This window comes from Salvelinus fontinalis, chromosome 38, assembly GCF_029448725.1.
Source record: "Salvelinus fontinalis isolate EN_2023a chromosome 38, ASM2944872v1, whole genome shotgun sequence".
NCBI lineage: Eukaryota > Metazoa > Chordata > Actinopteri > Salmoniformes > Salmonidae > Salvelinus > Salvelinus fontinalis.
This window is the reverse complement of record NC_074702.1, coordinates 6,345,614-6,370,847: the sequence shown is the minus strand read 5'-3', so window position 1 is coordinate 6,370,847 and position 25,234 is coordinate 6,345,614. Positions and strand designations below refer to the sequence as shown.

At 46.3% G+C, this 25,234-nt stretch overlaps 1 protein-coding gene across 6 annotated transcripts in view; it reads right to left on the bottom strand.

Moving 5' to 3' along the window:
• Positions 1 to 24,866, bottom strand: part of LOC129837067 (myosin-10-like) — a 72,184-nt gene extending 47,318 nt beyond the window's left edge. For 4 of the 6 annotated variants that reach the window (XR_008756686.1, XM_055902968.1, XM_055902971.1 and 1 more), the window contains exons 1-11: positions 24,534 to 24,866; positions 21,502 to 21,688; positions 17,088 to 17,294; positions 15,053 to 15,209; positions 10,308 to 10,335; positions 8,531 to 8,645; positions 5,756 to 5,803; positions 3,083 to 3,175; positions 2,859 to 2,922; positions 2,536 to 2,634; positions 659 to 802 (exon numbers count right to left, since the gene is read on the bottom strand). Coding sequence is in view for 5 of the 6 variants with exons in the window: in XM_055902968.1 (XP_055758943.1) it covers positions 659 to 802; positions 2,536 to 2,634; positions 2,859 to 2,922; positions 3,083 to 3,175; positions 5,756 to 5,803; positions 8,531 to 8,645; positions 10,308 to 10,335; positions 15,053 to 15,209; positions 17,088 to 17,294; positions 21,502 to 21,681 (1,135 nt within the window). In the remaining variant the exon portion in view is untranslated. The remainder of the gene's footprint in view (positions 1 to 658; positions 803 to 2,535; positions 2,635 to 2,858; positions 2,923 to 3,082; positions 3,176 to 5,755; positions 5,804 to 8,530; positions 8,646 to 10,307; positions 10,336 to 15,052; positions 15,210 to 17,087; positions 17,295 to 21,501; positions 21,689 to 24,533) is intronic. The other 2 variants (XM_055902970.1, XM_055902969.1) reach the window with 2 other exon arrangements.
• Positions 24,867 to 25,234: the final 368 nt, after the last annotated feature.

The following is a 25,234-nucleotide window of genomic DNA, read 5'->3' as shown; positions in this document are numbered from 1 at the left end:
GAGAGGGATGGAGAGGAGGGGAGGGAGACAGACAGGCAGAAAGAGAGGGATGGAGAGGAGGGGAGGGAGACAGACAGGCAGAAAGAGAGGGATGGAGAGGAGGGGAGGGAGACAGACAGGCAGAAAGAGAGGTATGGAGAGGAGGGCAGGGAGGGAGGGAGGAGGGAGACAGACAGGCAGAAAGAAAGAGAGGGATGGAGAGGAGGGAGGAGGGAGACAGACAGACCGACAGGCAGAAAGAGAGGGATGGAGAGGAGGGCAGGGAGGGAGGGAGGAGGGAGAAAGACAGGCAGAAAGAGAGGGATGGAGAGGAGGGGAGGGAGACAGACAGACAGACAGACAGACAGGCAGACAGGCAGAAAGAGAGGGATGGAGAGGAGGGCAGGGAGGGAGGGAGGAGGGAGACAGACAGACAGGCAGAAAGAGAGGGATGGAGAGGAGGAGGGAGACAGACAGACAGACAGACAGACAGACAGGCAGAAAGAGAGGGATGAGAGGAGGGCAGGGAGGGAGGGAGGGAGACAGACAGGCAGAAAGAAAGGGATGGAGAGAAAATGTAGTTTTTTACTTCCATGTTCTGAGGAAAGCTCTGTCCCCCCTCCCCTTCCTCCCTCACCCCCTCCCTTCCTCCCCTCCCCTCCATCCCTCTCTCCCTTACACAGAGACTCCTCTGGTGTGAATCCCATGATGGTCATAGAGTCCATGGTCTGGGTGAAGTTGTCAGCGTCACTCTGACCTGGAACAGGAATAGCACCTCCACTCAGAAACCTGTACTGGTCAGCACTACCAAGGAGAAGGTCTGCTACAGACAGAAAGGAGAGAGAAACAGAGAGAGGGAAACAGAGAGAGAAACAGAGAGAGGGAAACAGAGAGAGAAACAGAGAGAGGGAAACAGAGAGAGAAGGAAACAGAGAGAGAGAGGGAAACACAGAGAGAGAGAGAGAGAGAGAGAGAGAGAGGGAAACAGAGAGAGGGAAACAGAGAGAGAGAGAGGGAAACAGAGAGAGGGAATAGAGAGAGGGAAACAGAGAGAGACAGGGAAACAGAGGATCAAATGTCATGAATTAAAGTTCATTTTTCAAACAAAAACATTCACCAGATCTACCTATTCACCAGATCTATCTATTCACCAGATCTACCTATTCACCAGATCTACCTATTCACCAGATGTACCTATTCACCAGATCTACATATTCACCAGATCTATCTATTCACCAGATCTACCTATTCACCAGATGTACTTATTCACCAGATGTACCTATTCACCAGATCTATCTATTCACCAGATCTACCTATTCACCAGATCTATCTATTCACCAGATCTACCTATTCACCAGATCTACTTATTCACCAGATCTACCCATTCACCAGATCTACTTATTCACCAGATGTACCTATTCACCAGATCTACTTATTCACCAGATGTACCTATTCACCAGATCTATATATTCAACCCATCCCCTTTCTCCCCTCTCTCTTCCCTACCCTCTCTTTCTTCCCTCCCTCTCCTACCCTCTCTTTCTTCCCTCCCTCTCCTACCATCTCTTTCTTCCCTCCCTCTCCTACCCTCTCTTTCTTCCCTCCCTCTCCTACCCTCTCTTTCTTCCCTCCCTCTCCTACCCTCTCTTTCTTCCCTCCCTCTCCTACCCTCTCTTTCTTCCCTCCCTCTCCTACCCTCTCTTTCTTCCCACCCTCTCTTTCTTCCCACCCTCTCATACCCTCTCTTTCTTCCCACCCTCTCCTACCCTCTCTTTCTTCCCTTCCTCTCCTACCCTCTCTTTCTACCCTCTCTTTCTTCCCTCCCTCTCCTACCCTCTCTTTCTTCCCTCCCTCTCCTACCATCTCTTTCTTCCCTCCCTCTCCTACCCTCTCTTTCTTCCCTCCCTCTCCTACCCTCTCTTTCCTCCCTCCCATCCTACCCTCTCTTTCTTCCCTCCCTCTCTTTCTTCCCACCCTCTCCTACCCTCTCTTTCTTCCCACCCTCTCCTACCCTCTCTTTCTTCCCTTCCTCTCCTACCCTATCTTTCTACCCTCTCTTTCTCCCCTCCCTCTCATACCCTCTCTTTCTCCCCTCCCTCTCATACCCTCTCTTTCTCCCCTCCCTCTCCTACCCTCTCTTTCTCCCCTCCCTCTCATACCCTCTCTTTCTCCCCTCTTTTTCTCCTCTCTCTCTCCTACCCTATCTTTCTCCCCTCCCTCTCCTACCCTCTCCTACCCTCCCTTTCTCTGCTCCTTCTCCTACACTCTTTTTCTCTCCTCCCACTCTCTCATTCTCCGCTCCCTCTCCTACCATCTCTTTCTTCCCTCCCTCTCCTACCCTCTCTTTCTTCCCTCCCTCTCCTACCCTCTCTTTCTTCCCTCCCTCTCCTACCCTCTCTTTCTTCCCTCCCTCTCCTACCATCTCTTTCTTCCCTCCCTCTCCTACCCTCTCTTTCCCCCCTCCCTCTCCTACCCTCTCTTTCTCCCCTCCCTCTCCTACCCTATTTTTCTCCCCTCCCTCTCCTACCCTCTCTTTCTCCTCTCCCCCTCTCTCACCTCTGGTGGCCTCTGAAGCTCCACACATGAGTTGGTAGAAGATGTGGAAGGTCCTTTCATCTTTGGCCTGACGGATCGCCCTCGACTTCTCCAGCAGGTCTGAGGTTAGGGGTAAAGGAAGGGTTCAATAGCCCCAGACACTAATCTAAGGGCAGTTTTGCATCCCCTGCTTCCCTGAGCTGACCCCTGTGTGTAGGGCAACTTCTACCTGATGACAGATTAGCAGTGACCCATACTTATTAGCAGTGACGCATACTAATGAATTACAACAGTAATATTTAGGTTGGGACTGGAAACAGAGTCTGACTGCAGAGGAAGGATACAGGTCTCAATGTTGGCACCGACAATGTATCCAGCCACATCAAAGTTAATACGGATGAATTTGCCCTGAGAGACAAGAGGAGAAGAAATGTGTCAGTTGATGATTAACATATTAATGAAAAAATGATACAAACTCACCAACAAACACAGTAAATAAAAATACAGCCAATTAAAAACATACTGTAGATCTTATCTGGGATCAATCTAGATATTAATACATTCTTACAAATCTGGAGGAGTTGTCGTTCTTGACGGTCTTGGCATTTCCGAAGGCCTCCAGGATGGGGTTGGCCTGTAGCAGCTGTCTCTCTAGCTCCCCCTGGAGGACAGGACAGGCACCGCATCAACACTGGGACATAATCACAAAGCAACTCCACAACCCAAAATACTGTTCCCCCAATCCCAGTACAAAAGAGGGGAGACCAGACTCATCAGACAGTCAACAAGGCAGTAACCCAGTGGTCTCAACTCTGATTTTCAAGATACAGTCTGTAGTAGCATCTCAACAGGATGAGCCCAGAGTAATATAGAGATAAATAGCTTTTCATGTGTTCTCTTACAGACATTTTCAGCATCTAGCCAGCTAACATATACCAGCCAAGGTGCCAGACTTTGTGCATTCAACAACTCTACATTGGTGCCCTGCCAAGACCTCGGCCAGACCTCGGCCAGACCTCGGCCAGACCTGGGCCAGACCTCGGCCAGACCTGGGCCAGACCTCGGCCAGACCTGGGCCAGACCTCGGCGAGACAACGGCCAGACCTCGGCCAGACCTCGGCGAGACAACGGCCAGACCTGGGCCAGACCTCGGCCAGACCTCGGCGAGACCTCGGCCAGACCTCGGCCAGACCTGGGCCAGACCTCGGCCAGACCTCGGCCAGACCTCGGCGAGACCTCGGCGAGACCTCGGCGAGACCTCGGCCAGACCTGGGCCAGACAACGGCCAGACAACGGCCAGACCTGGGCCAGACCTCGGCGAGACAACGGCCAGACCTCGGCCAGACCTGGGCCAGACCTCGGCGAGACAACGGCCAGACCTGGGCCAGACCTCGGCCAGACCTCGGCGAGACCTCGGCGAGACCTCGGCCAGACCTGGGCCAGACAACGGCCAGACAACGGCCAGACCTGGGCCAGACCTCGGCGAGACAACGGCCAGACCTCGGCCAGACCTGGGCCAGACAACGGCCAGACAACGGCCAGACCTGGGCCAGACCTCGGCGAGACAACGGCCAGACCTCGGCCAGACCTCGGCCAGACCTGGGCCAGACAACGGCCAGACCTGGGCCAGACCTCGGCCAGACCTGGGCCAGACCTCGGTGAGACAACGGCCAGACCTGGGCCAGACCTGGGCCAGACCTGGGCCAGACCTCGGCCAGACCTCGGCCAGACCTTGGCGAGACAACGGCTAAGTGGCTTAACAGAAACCAACTAGCACAGAGGCTGTGTAATGGTGTCCCTGTGCTGTTGCACTAGTTCACATGGATTTATCGTGTCAGTTGAGAACCACTGCGTTAGATCAGAAAGTATGGCCGCAGATGCTAGCTCTAGCTCTAGCTACACAGTGGCTCAGGCTATAGCTCCACTAGCTCTATAGCTTTAAGTACAGTAGCATTAGCATTAGCATTATCTAGGGAGCTACTGGAGGTGGATTTAAAAGCGGCAGGTAAAGAACGCCAGCCAAGCAGCACTCAAAGCTACACACAGCAAGAAGCAAGGGCTTTGCATGGGAACAAAGCTCAGACTGACAACAATGCACATACTACTAGACAAAGCACCAAGTGCACACGCACGCAACAACACACGCACATAAAAAGCACACACACACACAGACAGGTATGTGTGGAGACTCCTGGACAGCCAGAATGTATGCTTAACTATTCTACATGGTAAATGCCTGGTATATTTGGCCATCATTCACAGGTGTGGCCACCAGAATGGAAGCATTGAGCTCATTCACTGTAAAGGGAGGATGGGGAGGGAGGTCTATAGCCCGGTCTGAGAACAACCTCTAGCCACTACCCCTTCAGTGCTAGCAGATCAGAAAAGACTGGATAGGTGTAATCACTAAGGTGATGGCTCTATCTTAGCGTCCAAAGGGTTTAGGGGAGCTCCCACCTATCTGGTTTTCAGATCGGCGGTTGTTTTAAGACCAGGCTTTTGTGCATCATCAGCGAATTCCAAAGCTTTCCTTCACCGATGAGGGGAATGATTCTGAGACCCACCTATGGGCGGGATTAACACCAGCTGTCAATCAGGAAACTAGAGCATTTTCATTGGGCAACTGTATATGGTTTGACGATTAACAGGTCGTTAATCCAGCCAATCAGGACGTTGAGAGAGATTCATAGACCCGCCCATCACCACTTATTCTAGCATCCATTGGGTGTTGCTACAGATATACCGTACAGTAAAAAGCCAAACACCCATAGACACCAGAGAACAGCAGGGCTTTCATTCAGGAGACAGCAACTTTTCAGAACATTCAGACAGAAATGTATTGTCTAACACAGACAAGATTCTCTCTTATACTGAACAAGATAATTATGTCCGCTCTATACATTCTACATCTATCTGCAATTCTGCAATGTCTTACCTCAATCAGCCCACAGTGGTGATAAGAGTCTTTATACTTTATATTATACTCACATATTGCACACTCTGAGAGATTGAGAAACACGGGAAGGTTGGGAGAATCAACGGATGAGACAAACAAACAACAAAAGACAACAACAGACCAATGAATGCAGTACAAACAAAAACAAAATGCTTGACAGTTATGGAGGAACACATCAGTAATGGTGTTGTTAAAGGATGTTAGTCTGGAGCATAAACCAGAATCGGTAGGAAGAACAGAAGAGAATGAAAGAGGAGAAGACAGGACAGGATAGAGCCCACTCACCCTGTTCACCATGGAACTGCCCCGGGGCAACGACCTACTGCCATCCATCTGAACACAGGGAGGGCAGGGAGAGATGAGAGGGCAGGGAGAGAGGAGAGGGCAGGGAGAGAGGAGAGGGCAGGGAGAGAGGAGAGGGCAGGGAGAGAGGAGAGGGCAGGGAGAGAGGAGAGGGCAGGGAGAGAGGAGAGGGCAGGGAGAGATGAGAGGGCAGGGAGAGAGGAGAGGGCATGGAGAGAGGAGAGGGCAGGGAGAGAGGAGAGAGGACAGGGAGAGAGGAGAGGGCATGGAGAGAGGAGAGGGCATGGAGAGAGGAGAGGGCAGGGAGAGAGGAGAGGGCAGGGAGAGAGGAGAGGGCAGGGAGAGAGGAGAGGGCAGTGAGAGAGGAGAGGGCAGTGAGAGAGGAGAGGGCAGGGAGAGAGGAGAGGGCAGGGAGAGAGGAGAGGGCAGGGAGAGAGGAGAGGGCATGGAGAGAGGAGAGGGCAGGGAGAGAGGAGAGAGGACAGGGAGAGAGGAGAGGGCATGGAGAGAGGAGAGGGCATGGAGAGAGGAGAGGGCATGGAGAGAGGAGAGGGCAGTGAGAGAGGAGAGGGCAGGGAGAGAGGAGAGGGCAGGGAGAGAGGAGAGGGCATGGAGAGAGGAGAGGGCAGGGAGAGAGGAGAGGGCAGGGAGAGAGGAGAGGGCAGGGAGAGAGGAGAGGGCAGGGAGAGAGGAGAGGGCAGGGAGAGAGGAGAGGGCAGGGAGAGAGGAGAGGGCATGGAGAGAGGAGAGGGCATGGAGAGAGGAGAGGGCAGGGAGAGAGGAGAGGGCAGGGAGAGAGGAGAGGGCAGGGAGAGAGGAGAGGGCAGGGAGAGAGGAGAGGGCATGGAGAGAGAAGAGGGCAGGGAGAGAGGAGAGGGCAGGGAGAGAGGAGAGGGCAGAGAGAGAGGAGAGGGCAGTGAGAGAGGAGAGGGCAGGGAGAGAGGAGAGGGCAGGGAGAGATGACAGGGCAGGGAGAGAGGAGAGGGCAGGGAGAGAGGAGAGGGCATGGAGAGAGGAGAGGGCAGGGAGAGAGGAGAAGGCAGGGAGAGAGGAGAGGGCAGGGAGAGAGGAGAGGGCAGGGAGAGAGGAGAGGGCATGGAGAGAGGAGAGGGCAGGGAGAGAGGAGAGGGCAGGGAGAGAGGAGAGGGAATGGAGAGAGGAGAGGGCAGGGAGAGAGGAGAGGGCAGGGAGAGAGGAGAGGGCAGGGAGAGAGGAGAGGGCAGGGAGAGAGGAGAGGGCAGGGAGAGAGGAGATGGCAGGGAGAGGGCAGGGAGAGAGGAGAGGGCAGGGAGAGAAGACAGGGCAGGGAGAGAGGAGAGGGCAGGGAGAGGGCAGGGAGAGAGGAGAGGGCATGGAGAGAGGAGAGGGCAGGGAGAGAGGAGAGGGCAGTGAGAGAGGAGAGGGCAGGGAGAGAGGAGAGGGCAGGGAGAGAGGAGAGGGCAGGGAGAGAGGAGAGGAGCAGAGAGACAGGAATGATTACAGAGGTCACTCTATAATGATTCCTCAAGTAGCACTTGATCAGCAAGAAGAACAGTAGTAGACAGTAAGTCATGAAGTAGTAGCAACATGTAGTGTAACGCAAAATGTAGCAGTACACCTTGTTTCAACCATAGTCTCAATATACATCTTTAATACAACTTCATAACAAGTCATAACAAGTCATCCCTACACGCTCTCGTTCTTTCACTTTCTTCCTGCCTTATTCTCGTTCCCCATCCACTCCTTCAGTCAGCACAATAAAAATCATCCATCAATCAACCCACTCCTTCAGTCAGGACAATAAACATCATCCATCAATCAATCCTCTCCTTCAGTCAGCACAATAAACATCATCCATCAATCAACCCTCTCCCTCAGTCAGGACAATAAACATCATCCATCAATCAATCCTCTCCTTCAGTCAGCACAATAAACATCATCCATCAATCAACCCTCTCCCTCAGTCAGGACAATAAACATCATCCATCAATCAATCCTCTCCTTCAGTCAGCACAATAAACATCATCCATCAATCAACCCTCTCCCTCAGTCAGGACAATAAACATCATCCATCAATCAATCCTCTCCCTCAGTCAGCACAATAAACATCATCCATCAATCAACCCTCTCCCTCAGTCAGCACAATAAAAATCATCCATCAATCAACCCTCTCGCTCAGTCAGGACAATAAACATCATCCATCACTCCTCTCCCTCAGTCAGGACAATAAACATCATCCATCAATCAACCCTCTCGCTCAGTCAGGACAAAATATCATCCATCAACCCTCTCCCTCTGTCAGGACAATAAACATCATCCATCAATCAACCCTCTCGCTCAGTCAGCACAATAAACATCATCCATCAATCAACCCTCTCCTTCAGTCAGGACAATAAACATCATCCATCAACCCTCTCCCTCAGTCGGGACAATAAATATCATCCATCAACCCTCTCGCTCAGTCGGGACAATAAATATCATCCATCAATTAATCATCTCCCTCAGTCAGGACAACAAACATCATCCATCAATCAACCCTCTTCCTATTCTTGTTCTTCATCCAATTCACCTCTTTCCTCACATCTTCTTCCCCTTCTCTGTCTTTGTCTTCTGACTAAGCTCCTCCTCTCCCCCATTTCCTCCTCCTCTCCCCCATTTCCTCCTCCTCTCCCCCATTTCCTCCTCCTCTCCCCCATTTCCTCCTCCTCTCCCCCATTTCCTCCATATAGTCTCTTCTTCCTCCTCCCTTCTCCTCTTCTCCCTCCTTCCCCAGTTTACCTGTGAGGCCTCCTTGTTTCTACCCAGAGTTCCAGTCTTATGGGACGAGGCCACATGAGCCAGATACTGGATGACTTTCTTAGTGTTCTCTGTCTTCCCTGCGCCAGACTCGCCTCTGGAACACACACACACACACACACACACACACACACACACACACACACACACACACACACACACACACACACACACACACACACACACACACACACACACACACACACACACATACACATAAACCACATCTCGTTTCACAAGGGTCCTCCATAAAAACACACAAATACAACCCAGTTATGAAGGACATATAAACACAACAAACACATATAAGAGAAAGGACACTATACACACGTGTAGGCCACCAGTGAACAGAGGAACCGTGCAGTGTATTCCTCTATACACACGTGTAGGCCACCAGTGAACAGAGGAACCGTGCAGTGTATTCCTCTATACACACGTGTAGGCCACCAGTGAACAGAGGAACTGTGCAGTGTATTCCTCTATACACACGTGTAGGCCACCAGTGAACAGAGGAACCGTGCAGTGTATTCCTCTATACACACGTGTAGGCCACCAGTGAACAGAGGAACTGTGCAGTGTATTCCTCTATACACACGTGTAGGCCACCAGTGAACAGAGGAACCGTGCAGTGTATTCCTCTATACACACGTGTAGGCCACCAGTGAACAGAGGAACCGTGCAGTGTATTCCTCTATACACACGTGTAGGCCACCAGTGAACAGAGGAACCGTGCAGTGTATTCCTCTATACACACTTGTAGGCCACCAGTGAACAGAGGAACCGTGCAGTGTATTCCTCTATACACACGTGTAGGCCACCAGTGAACAGAGGAACCGTGCAGTGTATTCCTCTATACACACGTGTAGGCCACCAGTGAACAGAGGAACCGTGCAGTGTATTCCTCTATACACACACGTGTAGGCCACCAGTGAACAGAGGAACCGTGCAGTGTATTCCTCTATACACACGTGTAGTCCACCAGTGAACAGAGGAACCGTGCAGTGTATTCCTCTATACACACGTGTAGGCCACCAGTGAACAGAGGAACCGTGCAGTGTATTCCTCTATACACACGTGTAGGCCACCAGTGAACAGAGGAACCGTGCAGTGTATTCCTCTATACACACGTGTAGGCCACCAGTGAACAGAGGAACCGTGCAGTGTATTCCTCTATACACACGTGTAGGCCACCAGTGAACAGAGGAACCGTGCAGTGTATTCCTCTATACACACGTGTAGGCCACCAGTGAACAGAGGAACTGTGCAGTGTATTCCTCTATATACACACGTGTAGGCCACCAGTGAACAGAGGAACTGTGCAGTGTATTCCTCTATACACACGTGTAGGCCACCAGTGAACAGAGGAACTGTGCAGTGTATTCCTCTATACACACGTGTAGGCCACCAGTGAACAGAGGAACCGTGCAGTGTATTCCTCTATACACAGAGAGCAGGTGTGCAGGATACAGACACTAGTCATTGTGTTGCTGTTGGATGGGAATAAAGGAGAATACAGGAGACAGACTGGGGGAAACTAAATATACTTCTAGTGTTTGAGGGGGACTGGGCTGTAAAAGTCTAAAAACAGGATCCTAGCAGAAACTAAGATATTCAGTAATCTAAACTGGGATCATTTACCATGGTGAGAATACAGATGGACGACAGATAGACAAGACAGGCAGACAAGACAGGCAGACAGACAGGTAGACAGGCAAGACAGGCAGACAGACAGGCAGATATAGAACCCCAGGTTACTCACGTGCAGAGGATAGATTGATCTTCTCTGTCTGTGAGAGAATAATAATAAAAGCAGAATATGTCAGTCTTTCATATTACCCAATGAACAGTACTACCTTCACTTCTTACACCAGTAATCACTGTAACAGGGGGATCGATACACTTGTCAATCTATCTCAGATAACCTGAGTGTGTATGTGATTTCAACAGCTCTCACTGAGCAGCATTGTCGTGTAGTGAGGAGGAAGGAGCTCAAAGCCACAGAAGTGGTCTCTCCAGACAGACCTCAGACCTCTGCTCCAGCCCACACTGCAGACACCAACACGATGGCCTGACCTTGTCTGTTACATTTTTGGTGTTTGTTTTAAAGGTTTCCTCAGAACCACAGGCACACACACACACACGCACGCACGCACGTGCACAGACATGCACGGACACGCACACATACCGGTCATTCTGGTTCAATTATCAATAGGATCACAGATCACGGACACACACCTGTCACATTGAAAGAAAGAAAGAATAAGAGAGAGAGAGAGAGAGAGAGAGAGAGAGAGAGAGAGAGAGAGAGAGAGAGAGAGAGAGAGAGAGAGAGAAAGAGAGAGAGAGACAGTTTTGTCGTCTAATGAGTTGACCTCGGGGCAGAAACGTTGCTCAATCTGTCTCTAACCGGTTTTAATGGAGTAGTGGGGCAATCAGTGTCTGTTTGTCAGGCTCCTATCATAATACATGTGGCGTGGGAAAAGTCCTAGAATGAACTGTAATTACTACTGCCATTTGCAGCACCAAGATATTCTCATTGCCAATGTTTCCATATGCTTCCACCAAAAAACATGGATGTACAGTGCATTCAGAAAGTATTCAGACCCCTTCCCCTTTTCCACATTTTGTTGCGTTACAGCCTCATTCTTTTTAAATCATCAATTTACACACAATACCCCATAATGACAAAGTGAATACATAAGTATTAAGACCTTGTGCTATGAGACTTGAAATTGAGCTCAAGTTCATCCTGTTTCCATTGATCATCCTTGAGATGTTTCTACAACTTGATTGGACATGATTTGGAAAGGCACACACCTGTCTATCTAAGGTCCAAGACAGGATTGTGTCGAGGCACAGATCTGGGGAAGGGTACCAAAACATGGATGCAGCATTGAAGGTCCCCAAGAACACAGTGGCCATCATTCTTAAATGGAAGAAGTTTGAAACCAACAATTTCTAACAATCTGTTTTTGCTTTGTCATTATGGGATATTGGGTATAGATTGATGAGGGGAAAAAATGATTTAATACATTTTAGAATAAGGCTGTAGTGTAACAAAATGTGGAAAAAGTCAAGGGGTCTGAATTCTGAATGCACTGTATATGGTATTTACACTGTCAGCAGGGTGTTCATTAGGAAAATGTGGCACCAAACAATGTGGCCCGGAAAGATTTTAATTTACCGGCCATTTGAGAAATTTATCACACATATGCATTGGTTGTGTAACCCCTTAGGGCGTCCACTCACGGTTTTCAGAATGACAGAAATCACATTTAGATTATGGTAATTCATCTAAATAAAACATGCAACTCCTGTAATGAATTAACCACTAAAAATACATTTTCAGGCCTCCCGAGTGGCGCAGCGGTCTAAGGCACTGCATCGCAGTGCTTGAGGTGTCACTACAGACCCGGGTTCGATCCCGGGCTGTGTCACAACCGGCTGTGACAGGGAGTCCCATAGGGCGGTACACAATTGGCCCAGTGTCGTCCGGGCTAGGGGAGGTTTTGGCCGGGGGGGGGGGGGTTTACTTGGCTCATCGTGCTCTAGCGACTCCTTGTGGCGGGCCGGGGGCCTGCAGGCTGACCTCGGTAGTAAGTTTAACAGTGTTTCCTCCGACACGTTGGTGCAGCTGGCTTCTGGGTTAAGCGGGAGGGAGTTGAGCGATGAGACAAGATCGTAATTGGATCGCAATTGGATATCAAGAAATTGGGGAGAAAAAGGGAAATAAAAAAAATCTCTGTTAGAAACATAGAAAGAGGGTGAATCAAAAGATGCAACAACTAGGATGGGTTGCTAATATGACTAGGATTGTGCATTTGGCTTCAGGACAACGAAGGAAAGTTGATATGAAAACCAATAGAACAGGAGAGAAATGGCATATGAGGAAGTCTTTCACAGACAGCGTGCGTGGGAAAAGGCCTACAGTTGAAGTCGGAAGTTTAAATACACCTTAGCCAAATACATTTAAACTCAGTTTTTCACAATTCCTGACATTTAATCCGAGTAAAAAGTTCCTTTCAGTTAGGATCACCATTTCATTTCAAGAATGTGAAATGTCAGAATAATAGTAGAGAAAATAATTTATTTCAGCTTTCATCACATTCCCAGTGGGTCAGAAGTTGACATACACTCAATTCGTTTTTGGTAGCATTGCCTTTAAATTGTTGAACTTGGGTCAAACGTTTTGGGTAGCCTTCCACAAGCTTCCCACAATAAGTTGGGTGAATTTTGGCCCATTCCTCTTGACAGAGCTGGTGTAACGGAGTCAGGTTTGTAGGCCTCCTTGCTCGCCCACGCGTTTTCAGTTCTGCCCACAAATTTTCTATGGGATTGAGGTCAGGGCTTTGTGATGGCCACTCCAATACCTTGACTTTGTTGTCCTAAAGCCATTTTTCGACAACTTCGGAAGTATGCTTGGGGTCATTGTCCATTTGGAAGACCCATTTGTGACCAAGCTTTAACTTCCTGACTGATGTCTTGAGATGTTGCTTCAATATATCCACATCATTTCCCTTCCTCATGATGCCATCTATTTTGTGAAGTGCACCAGTTCCTCCTGCAGCAAAGCACCCCCACAACATGATGCTGTCACCCCGTGTTTCCCGGTTGGAATGGTGTTCTTCGGCTAGCAAGCCTCATCATTTTTCCTCCAAGCATAACAATGGTCATTATGGCCAAACAGTTCTACTTTTGTTTCTTCAGACCAGAGGACATTTCTCCAAAAAGTACAATCTTTGTCCCCATGTGCAGTTGCAAACCGTAGTCTGGCTTTTTTATGGCGGTTTGGAGCAGTGGCTTCTTCCTTGCTGAACGGGCCTTTCGGGTTATGTCAATATAGGACTCGTTTTACTGTGGATATAGATACTTTTGTACCTGTTTCCTTCAGCATCTTCTCAAGGTCCTTTGCTGCTGTTCTGGGATTGATTTGCACTTTTCGCACCTTCCTGAGTGTAACGGTAGTCGTCATATTCCTCCTCCTCCCCAGCCTGTGCCCACTGAGTGGTATGACAGCTGCGTGGTCCCATGGTGTTTATACTTGCATACTATTGTTTGTACAGATGAACGTGGTACCTTCAGGTGTTTGGAAATTGCTCCCAAGGATGAACCAGACTTGTGGAGTTCTACAATTTATTTTCTGAGGTCTTGGCTGATTTCTTTTGATTTTCCCATGCTGTCAAGCAAAGAGTCACTGAGTTTCAAGGTAGGCCTTGAAATACATCCACAGGTACACCTCCAATTGACTCAAATGATGTCAATTAGCCTATCAGAAGCTTCTAAAGCCATGACATCATTTTCTGGAATTTTCCAAGCTGTTTAAAAGCACAGTCAACTTAGTGTATGTAAACTTCTGACCCACTGGAATTGTGATACAGTGAATTATAAGTTAAATAATCTGTCTGTAAACAATTGTTGGATAAATTACTTGTGTCATGCACAAAGTAGATGTCCTAACCGACATGCCAAAACTATAGTTTGTTAACAATAAATTTGTGGAGTGGTTGAAAAACTAGTTTTAATGACTCCACCCTAAGTGTATGTAAACTTCTGACTTCAACTGTTGATGAATGTGATTGAAAGAACCAGAATTGCCATCCGTATATTTTCAACAGTTTTTATTTGTCGGCTTTATGTATTTTTACTTAGTTGACAATGGAAGTTATGGGCCAACGGCTGCATTGGCCATCTCTGGGCTGCATGGCCATCTCTGGGCTGCATTGGCCATCTCTGGGCTGCATTGGCCATCTCTGGGCTGCATTGGCCATCTCTGGGCTGCATTGGCCATCTCTGGGCTGCATTGGCCATCTCTGGGCTGCATTGGCCATCTCTGGGCTGCATGGCCATCTCTGGGCTGCATTGGCCATCTCTGGGCTGTATTGGCCATCTCTGGGCTGCATTGGCCATCTCTGGGCTGCATTGGCCATCTCTGGGCTGCATGGCCATCTCTGGGCTGCATGGCCATCTCTGGGCTGCATTGGCCATCTCTGGGCTGCATTGGCCATCTCTGGGCTGCATTGGCCATCTCTGGGCTGCATGGCCATCTCTGAGTTCCATGCGTTCATTTAGGCTATTTAGCCCCCAATGATCACGGTGTAGCCTCTCAATGTGTCCATAAGGCTGGTGCTCTCGCATTAGTATAATTTTTACTTTTAGAGTTTATTCATTTTAATTAATATTTTTATGATTAACCACGTGACAATGATTTTGAGAAATGCAGACATTATTATTGAAATGAAACTATTCCACGAAAATGCACATATGAAAATCATAACAAATTTCTTTGACATGGTGTAGATGTGAGGGGTCAGGGGTTAGAGGTCAGGGGTTAGGGTTACCTTGTAACATGCTGCGGTAGGCAGCCTCTGATATAGCGTAGATGTGAGGGGGTCAGAGGTTAGAGGTCAGGGGTTAGGGTTACCTTGTAGCATGCTGCGGTAGGCAGCCTCTGATATAGCGTAGATGTGAGGGGGTCAGAGGTTAGAGGTCAGGGGTTAGGGTTACCTTGTAGCATGCTGCGGTAGGCAGCCTCTGATATAGCGTAGATGTGAGGGGGCATCTCATGGCGTTTCTTCCCTCGGTACATCTCCACTATAGACTCTGTGTAGATGGGCAGGTTCTTATAGGGGTTGATCACCACACAGAATAGGCCCGAGTATGTCTGCAAACACACACACACACCCAGGATAGATATACACAAAGTTCAATGATAACTAAAATACCATGCTTAATCTCAACGACCCATGCCCTCCCAATGCCTAGCCCCAGCCATTAAGGCAGGTAATGTCATATCACACACACACACCTAATCTGAGTCATTTAACAGCTACATTAGGAGAGGGAGTGTCAATCCCGCCCAACATTCTCCCCCCATTAACCTACAGTATGAGTAGGACACATTAACCTACAGTATGAGTAGGACACATTAACCTACAGTATGAGTAGGACACATTAACCTACAGTATGAGTAGAACACATTAACCTACAGTATGAGTAGGACACATTAACCTACAGTATGAGTAGGACACATTAACCTACAGTATGAGTAGGATACATTAACCTACAGTATGAGTAGAACACATTAACCTACAGTATGAGTAGAACACATTAACCTACAGTATGAGTAGGATACATTACCCTACAGTATGAGTAGGACACATTAACCTACAGTATGAGTAGGACACATTAACCTACAGTATGAGTAGGACACATTAACCTACAGTATGAGTAGGACACATTAACCTACAGTATGAGTAGGACATATTAACCTACAGTATGAGTAGAACACATTAACCTACAGTATGAGTAGAACACATTAACCTACAGTAGGAGTAGGACACATTAACCTACAGTATGAGTAGAACACATTAACCTACAGTATGAGTAGAACACATTAACCTACAGTATGAGTAGGATACATTACCCTACAGTATGAGTAGAACACATTAACCTACAGTATGAGTAGGACACATTAACCTACAGTATGAGTAGGACACATTAACCTACAGTATGAGTAGAACACATTAACCTACAGTATGAGTAGAACACATTAACCTACAGTATGAGTAGGATACATTAACCTACAGTATGAGTAGAACACATTAACCTACAGTATGAGTAGGACACATTAACCTACAGTATGAGTAGGATACATTAACCTACAGTATGAGTAGAACACATTAACCTACAGTATGAGTAGAACACATTAACCTACAGTATGAGTAGAACACATTAACCTACAGTATGAGTAGAACACATTAACCTACAGTATGAGTAGAACACATTAACCTACAGTATGAGTAGGATACATTAACCTACAGTATGAGTAGAACACATTAACCTACAGTATGAGTAGAACACATTAACCTACAGTAGGAGTAGGACACATTAACCTACAGTAGGAGTTGGATTTTTTTCTAAGATCTTGGCTGATTTTTTTTGACTTTCCCATGATGTCAAGCAAAGAGGCACTGAGTTTGAAGGTAGGCCTTGAAATACATCCACAGGTACACCTCCAATTGACTCAAATGATGTCAATTAGCCTATCAGAAGCTTCTAAAGCCATGACATCATTTTCTGGAATTTTCCAAGCTGTTTAAAGGCACAGTCAACTTAATGTATGTAAACTTCTGACACACTGGAATTGTGATACAGTGAATTATAAGTGAAATAATCTGTCTGTAAACAATTGTTGGAAAAATTACTTGTGTCATGCACAGAGTAGATGTCCTCACCGACTTACCAAAACTATAGTGTGTTAACAAGAAATGTGTGGAGTGGTTGACAAACGAGTTTTAATGACTCCAACCTAAGTGGATGTAAACCTCCGACTTCAACTGTATATACTGTACATACACACATCAGTTTTGACTTTCACTTCTCCCTTGTATGCTGTGCAAGTTTGAGTTTATGTATTATTGTGTCCTTCCTGTGTGTGTGTGTGTGTGTGTGTGTGTGTGTGTGTGTGTGTGTGTGTGTGTGTGTGTGTGTGTGTGTGTGTGTGTGTGTGTCTATGTGTGTGTGTGTAATGTACACTGACGTATATCAAGCCAGAGTAGTATCTCTCTCTGAGGTTGTGTAGGACGGAGGCTTCGTTGAGACAGGTGAGGTCAGCCATGTCCTCCACCTTACTGAACCTGGGAGGATTCATCCTCTGGACCTCCTCTCTGGACAGGGTCAGCTTCCTCTGGCTGTCTGTTAGCTCCACCTCCACCTCATCCCCACGCTCCTCACGGATACTGGCAGACTGGAGGGTTGTGGTGGGGGGAGTGAGAGAGAGAGAGAGAGAGCGGGGAGAAGGGGGAGGAGATAGAGAGATGGTAGGGGAGAGATAGAGGCGGGGGGAGAGAGGGAGGCAGGGAAGAGAGAGAGAGAGAGAGAGAGAGGTGGGGAAGAGAGAGAGAGAGAGAGGATAGGGGAAGAGATAGAGGCGGGGGGAGAGAGGGAGGCAGGGAAGAGAGAGAGAGAGGTGGGGAAGAGAGAGAGAGAGAGGGGAGGGTAGGGGAAGGGACAGAGAAGTTAGTTAGATACTGATCCAGGAAACATCCACTAACAGCACAAGACATGACAAGCCATAACACATGGAACAAACGCATAATAATAACACATGATAATAACACATGGAACAAACGCATAATAATAACACATGATAATAACACATGGAACAAACGCATAATAATAACACATGATAATAACACATGGAACAAACGCATGATAATAACACATGATAATAACACATGTTACGAACGCATAAAAATAACACATGGTAATAACACATGTTACAAACGCATAATAATAACACATGATAATAACACATGGTACAAACGCATAATAATAACACATTATAATAACACATGGTAATAACACATGTTACAAACGCATAATAATAACACATGATAATAACACATGGTACAAACACATAATAATAACACATGATAATAACACATGATAATAACACATGATAATAACACATGGTAATAATGCATGATAATAACACATGGTACAAACGCATGATAATAACACATGTTACAAACGCATAATAATAACACATGATAATAACACATGGTACAAACGCATAATAATAACACATTATAATAACACATGGTAATAACACATGTTACAAACGCATAATAATAACACATGATAATAACACATGGTACAAACACATAATAATAACACATGATAATAACACATGATAATAACACATGGTAATAATGCATGATAATAACACATGGTACAAACGCATGATAATAACACATGGTACAAACGCATAATAATAACACATGATAATAACACATGGTACAAACGCATGATAATAACACATGGTACAAACGCATAATAATAACACATGGTAATAACACATGATAATAACACATGGTAATAACGCATGATAATAACACATGATAATAACGCATGATAATAACACATGGTAATAACACATGATAAAAACACATGGTAATAACGCATGATAATAACACATGGTACAAATGCATAATAATAACACATGATAATAACACATGGTAATAACACATGATAATAACACATGATAATAACACATGGTAATAACGCATGATAATAACACATGGTAATAACGCATGATAATAACACATGGTAATAACACATGATAATAACACATGGTAATAACACATGATAATAACACATGGTACAAACGCATAATAATAACACATGATAATAACACATGGTAATAACACATGATAATAACACATGGTAATAACACATGGTATAAAACCATAATAAGAACACATGATAATAACACATGGTAATAACACATGGTACAAATGCATAATAATAACACATGATAATAACAAATGGTAATAACACATGATAATAACACATGATAATAACACATGGTAATAATGCATGCTAATAACACATGCTACAAACGCATAATAATAACACATGATAATAACACATGGTACAAACGCATAATAATAACACATGATAATAACACATGGCAATAACGCATGGCAATAACACATGATAATAACACATGATAATAACACATTATAATAACGCATGGTAATAACACATAGTAATAACATATGATAATAACACATGATAATAACACATGATAATAACGCATGGCAATAACACATGATAATAACACATAACAATAACACATGATAATAACACATGGCAATAACACATAGTAATAACATATGATAATAACACATAGTAATAACACATAGTAATAACACACGATAATAACACATGATAATAACACATGATAATAACGCATGGCAATAACACATAGTAATAACATATGATAATAACGCATGGCAATAACACATAGTAATAACATATGATAATAACGCATGGCAATAACACATAGTAATAACATATGATAATAACGCATGGTAATAACACATAGTAATAACACATGGTAATAACACATGATAATAACGCATGGTAATAACACATAGTAATAACACATGGTAATAACACATGATAATAACGCATAGTAATAACACATGGTAATAACACATAGTAATAACACATGGTGGTGTGAAATATAGGGCTTCATCACATGACAAGAGGAGTTGGGATTGATTTCCAGTATGAAGCAATGAGCATCACTGGTGTCCACATACACACACATGACATAAAACAGTGCATACATTGATAGTGGTTGAGATGGCTAGACTGAGGAGGGGCGAACAGAAATAGACACAGAGGGAGAGAGGAGTTAATAACCCCTGTCATAGTACAGCTCTTATGACGGGGAAGCGACGACAGGAAGTGGTGAACTCTGAGCTGGTCAGGTCACAAGATTCTACCCTGCTCTGCTCTGCTCTGTTCTGCTCTGCTCTGTTCTGCTCTGCTCTGTTCTGTTCTGCTCTGTTCTGTTCTGCTCTGCTCTGTTCCGCTCTGTTCTATTCGGCTCTGTTCTATTCGGCTCTGTTCTATTCGGCTCTGTTCTATTCGGCTCTGTTCTGTTCCGCTCTGTTCTGTTCCGCTCTGTTCTGCTGTGTTCTGTTCTGCTCTGTTCTGCTGTGTTCTGCTCTGCTCTGTTCCGCTCTGTTCTATTCGGCTCTGTTCTGTTCCGCTCTGTTCTGTTCCGCTCTGTTCTATTCGGCTCTGTTCTCCTCTCTTCTGCTCTGCTCTGTTCTGCTCTATTCTGCTCTGTTCTGCTGTGTTCTGCTCTGTTCTGCTGTGTTCTGCTCTGTTCTGCTGTGTTCTGCTCTGTTCTGCTGTGTTCTGCTCTGCTCTGTTCTATTCTGCTCTGTTCTGCTGTGTTCTGCTCTGTTCTATTCTGCTCTGTTCTGCTTGGTTCACCATTTACTTCTGCCTGGCACACACACCCGCATTCTCAGAATACGACTAACCACACACTTAAAATATGATTGTAGAATGACGACTGTGTGTGTGACTATGTGTGTGAGTGTGTGTGTGTGTGTGTGTGTGTGTGTGTGTGTGTGTGTGTGTGTGTGTGTGTGTGTGTGTTACTGCGGCCTCTTTAACATTAGGAGGCTGAAGGAGTGTATTGTTCTAATCATAGAGCTCCATATCAGAACAGCAGAGAAACAGAGAGAGATACCCTGTATAGACATACTACAGAGAAGAGCGCCCGTGGAACCCTGTCACATTGTCAAACACAAAGAGCCTTGGAACACAGTGGGCACTGGGACACAGCAGAACAGAGAAGAAGATAGTGATCAAGGTAAAGGATAGAGGTGGAAGTGTTCTACAAGTGATGCCACTTCTCATAGAAAGACGAGGTTTAAAATGCAACATGTAGAGCTGAGTGATGTAGATCAGCGCGCAGTGTGGCTCCAACAGAGAGATAGAGCCCAGTGACTAAAGCAATGTAATAGAGGAGAACTAGGAGCCCTAGTACACTGGCAATAGAAGGAGACTAGAATAGAGTTGGAAGGGGTACAGAGAAGCATCGAAAGACAAGGAAGTTATACCAACACTGTGAAATAGCATCTTAGAGAATGCTAGATCAATGCGTTACCATTCCATTGTCTTGAGAAACACACGGTTCTCTTTTCCACACCTGTCAAACAGGCACACGCCTGGAGCTAATTATTCACCTGTATGAGGACTGCTCAGAGTGCTGCAGATAGAAATGCAGCAAATAGATCATGAAAATGATTATGACATGGTATGGAATCATCTCAATTGAATGCATGGTGTGCTTATCTGCTATGTAGTTGTCAATGCCGTGCTCAACTGCACAGGACTGATGGACCCAGGGAGGCCTGTGCTGTGCCCCATGGTAGGGCAAGAAGTGGGCAACTCCTTGGAGCGCAGCAGTGCACACACGTTTTTGTTCCAGCCCAACTCTAAAACACCTGCTTCAACTAACAATGCCCTATACTGACGACCATGATTAGTTGATTAGTTGAAAAACGCACCCCTCCCCCTAACCTCACCACCGGCTGCCCTCCACCCTGACCACGCCCATTGACCCCGCCCAGCCCAATCACCTCAAAGCCGTGCTTCTCGGATGGAACCCAGACGAGCCTCTTTGCCGCCCAATCAGCCTGGCTTGACGCAGAGAATACGTGGCCAGTGGGGGTAGAGGAAGTGGGCGAGCCTGGCACCGCCCCCGTGGACAGGAAGCGGGTGACATCATTGGCAACACCGCCCCCTGACGGCCTGGACATGGTGCTGCTGGCAATGAGAGAGAGAGAGAGAGAGAGAGAGAGAGAGAGAGAGAGAGAGAGAGAGAGAGAGAGAGAGAGAGAGAGAGAGAGAGAGAGAGAGAGAGAGAGAGAGAGAGAGAGAGAGAGAGAGAGAGAGAGAGAGAGAGAGAGAGAGAGAGAGAAAGAGAGAGAGAAACAAGAGACAAGAAAGACAGTGTTAGACATTTTCTCACTCAGTCACATTGTCACGTGAGTGTGAGTGAGTGGACTGCATAGTAGATGAAAATCAGAGCAGTGTATTTCACTGATCATGGCATGTGAGTGTGAATGAGTGGAGGAGGACTGCTTAACTATCAGACAGTGACAGTGATGTGATCCGTTTCAAGCGAGCAGTAGTAGACTAGTAAGTACACACACACACACACACACACACACACACACACACACACACACACACACACACACACACACACACACACACACATAATGCACACACACACACACAGAAAATGAGAGCAGTATGACCACACAGCCCAGATACAGTCCCGATAGTCAGAGATGGCATAATTGAAAGACAGAGCAAATCAAGGAGACAGTCAGGGTGGAAGAGAGAGAGATGGATGGAGGGATGGAGGGGGAAGGGAGCAGAGGGATACATCAACTGACTCAGTAAAGTGACATGACAGTCAGAGCTTAGAGAGAGAAAGGGAGAGGGGGAGAGAGAGAGGCAGAGAGAGGGAGAGTGAGGAGGGGAGGTCTACTCCAGTTGGCTGATATTACTGTATTATCATAGCAACAGTACTAAGATTAGGTCACACAGAGACACAGAGGACCTTTACAGTCCAGTGCACTCTGCTGGAGTCACGAGTCAACCACTTCTAGTAGTCAAAGACTGTGGGACAAAGACAGCTCTATATCAACATGTACCTCCAATCCCTGGCTTTAACAATCAAATCCTCCATGATGGGTGTGATTGTAAGGGAAGTGCTGTGTGTGTTAGTAGCCATTGCGTAGTGAAGTCACTCTCGATCTCCCTGCAATCAAATGGTTACTACTTCAGAAAGCTCAATCTGCACTGACACAAAACACGAGATGAATAATGCTTCGATCTGCTTACCTTCAATCTAGATTCACTGCTGAATTCAAGTATTTATTTTTTACTATAGTTGAATTACTACTACTGTTACACATCTTTACAAAGTAACTACTAGTCTGACAGACTGAAGGAAAGAGAGTATACCTCATAGGTAGTGTTAAAACACGTCTCAACTTCAGCTGAGTCTGCCATACAGGCCATTTCTCTCTGAAAACTAGTATGGATTGATTTAGTGATTGGTCTGAGGGTGTCAATCATCTATAGACTGTTTGTTTATATCTTTATTGGCTCCTAAAGGACACTGATATTGTCTACCCCAATAAATGACTACTCATCATTTGGACTGAAGCCGAACCCCTCTGCATACAGTACATAAAGTGAGTCTGAGTGTCAACCCGACCCAAAACAGTTGCTGTCTGTCATCACAGATAAGGTGTCTACTCTTGAGGAATGTCCTCCACCCAGACCGCTCTGATTCCCCCCATGTCTTTCTGTCTGTGTCTGTCCCTCTGTCTCTGGCCTGAGTAGGTCTACACCTGCACTGACATCTACTCCTGTCTGTCATACTGTGTACACACAGCAGATTAGTGTTGGTGAGTCACTCCAAACAGAGAGACAGAGTGCAGCTTCATTACTGATGAGAGAAGGAAGATGAAGGGTGGCCAGAAATAGTCATCAGATATCCTGAGGCATTCCTTATCATCTGTTTATACATGTCTGTCTGTATTTATCATTATAACAAAAGCTTATAGGACATCTGAACAAGGATGTCTATGGTCAGTCCATCACTGACTGACCAGGCTACTGTAGCTCACTCAGCCAGGTGTCTAAAACCTAATAAGACCATTTATTTTTTCCATAGCAAAACTAAACTAAGCCCACTCCCCAATACACCACCACAGTGCAGTATTAAAGACAATACTTGCGGGGTTTGTGTGGAGGTCAATGCGGGGGTGAGGGAGGAATGTGTGTGTGGTTGTGTGTGTGTGAGTGGGGGGGCATGGTAACGCCTTTTCTTTACGCTTAAATTTGAGGAAAAAAGCCGAGTGTTGAGGCAGCGGTGACATTGTGACTCAACCACCGCCTGAAACTGTCACTGGCAGACAGACACACTAGCAGGCTCCCCGTCCAAAATATTAGTGCGTCCGCTAACCGGAGCTATACGAAAGATTCCCATTCTACTACCTGCAACACCATACCACCCGACAAAAGCCATGAAGCCAAACGCCAACCACACCTCGAGCATGAGGTATGAATAACGATTAGAGGATTCGTTATAGCATATAGCCTAGTGATAGACTCAATGGACCACATTATAGAGAGCGCATGGAATTTAGCCTTATAGTTAGCTTTGGGGTGGTCAGTCACTAATGTGGGTTAACAATAATATTAATAATATTACTAATAATAGGTTAATAATACGAATATCTTACGGATAAGAACACATATTAGCGTTATAATAATATACTTATAATAAACCCTTCATTAATAAAGCAACATATTTACAACTGCTTGCATTCTCTTGTCTAACAGCTTACAATATCTTCGGTTTGCTATGTGATCGTTTTGTACCATTCGTGAGCCTGCATGCTAACCGGAGGGCCAGGCAGCACGCCGCTGGAAGGTCCCCTATTGGGTGTAATTTCGGCGTTATGCCACCCGCATTTAGACTAACCTAGCTAGGTTAGCAAGTAGCCAACACCAATGAAATATGATGCGTCGCCGTGCAGGATATTAGACTGAATTAGAGTTGGCTATTGGTAACTAAATATCTCACCTTCACAATGTTCTCCGAGACGTGGATAATTCTAGGGCACGAGGAGGAACGAAATAAGGCGGTTTCTCCGTTTTTCCTGACTTATATGAGGTGAGAGGTGGGTACCGCAAATGCGGCTTTTATAATTACACCACTCTCTCAGTCGAAGTCGCACACACACATTCTACTGATCATAAAACAGACCGACAGAAGGGTGAGGGCAAAGCGCCGGCTTCAGCGCAGCACAATCCTTTCCTGTCTATACACCAATAAAAAATAACTTAAATGTAAGTCCCGCTTTATAAATAGAGTCTTCGAATGAAAATCTACAACTGCTATGAATCCCCGCCCATTGAATGAGACGATCCCGTCCAGCCCCTTCACTGGCACAGTTACAAGCGACAACAAATGGGATCTTGAGATCAAATCCTAACCAATCAGACAAAATATTGGGCAGTCCCATCAGTCTGACGGACGTGTGGAATGCCCAATTGGAATAAAGTAGCAGGTGCCCATGCAGTATTCTCGCGGTGGGGTAGGGAGATTTGCACGCTCTTTGTTGATGACAGCATCCCTTGTCTGTCACTCGGAAAGGGACGGAATAGTCCCTAGACTTGATCTAAGGTTGGTTTGGGGTTTAATTTAATGGTTAATGCTAGGTTTGGAGAAAGTATTAAGCTGATCTTTGACCTGTGCATAAGAACTGTCTATTGGAAAAGCCG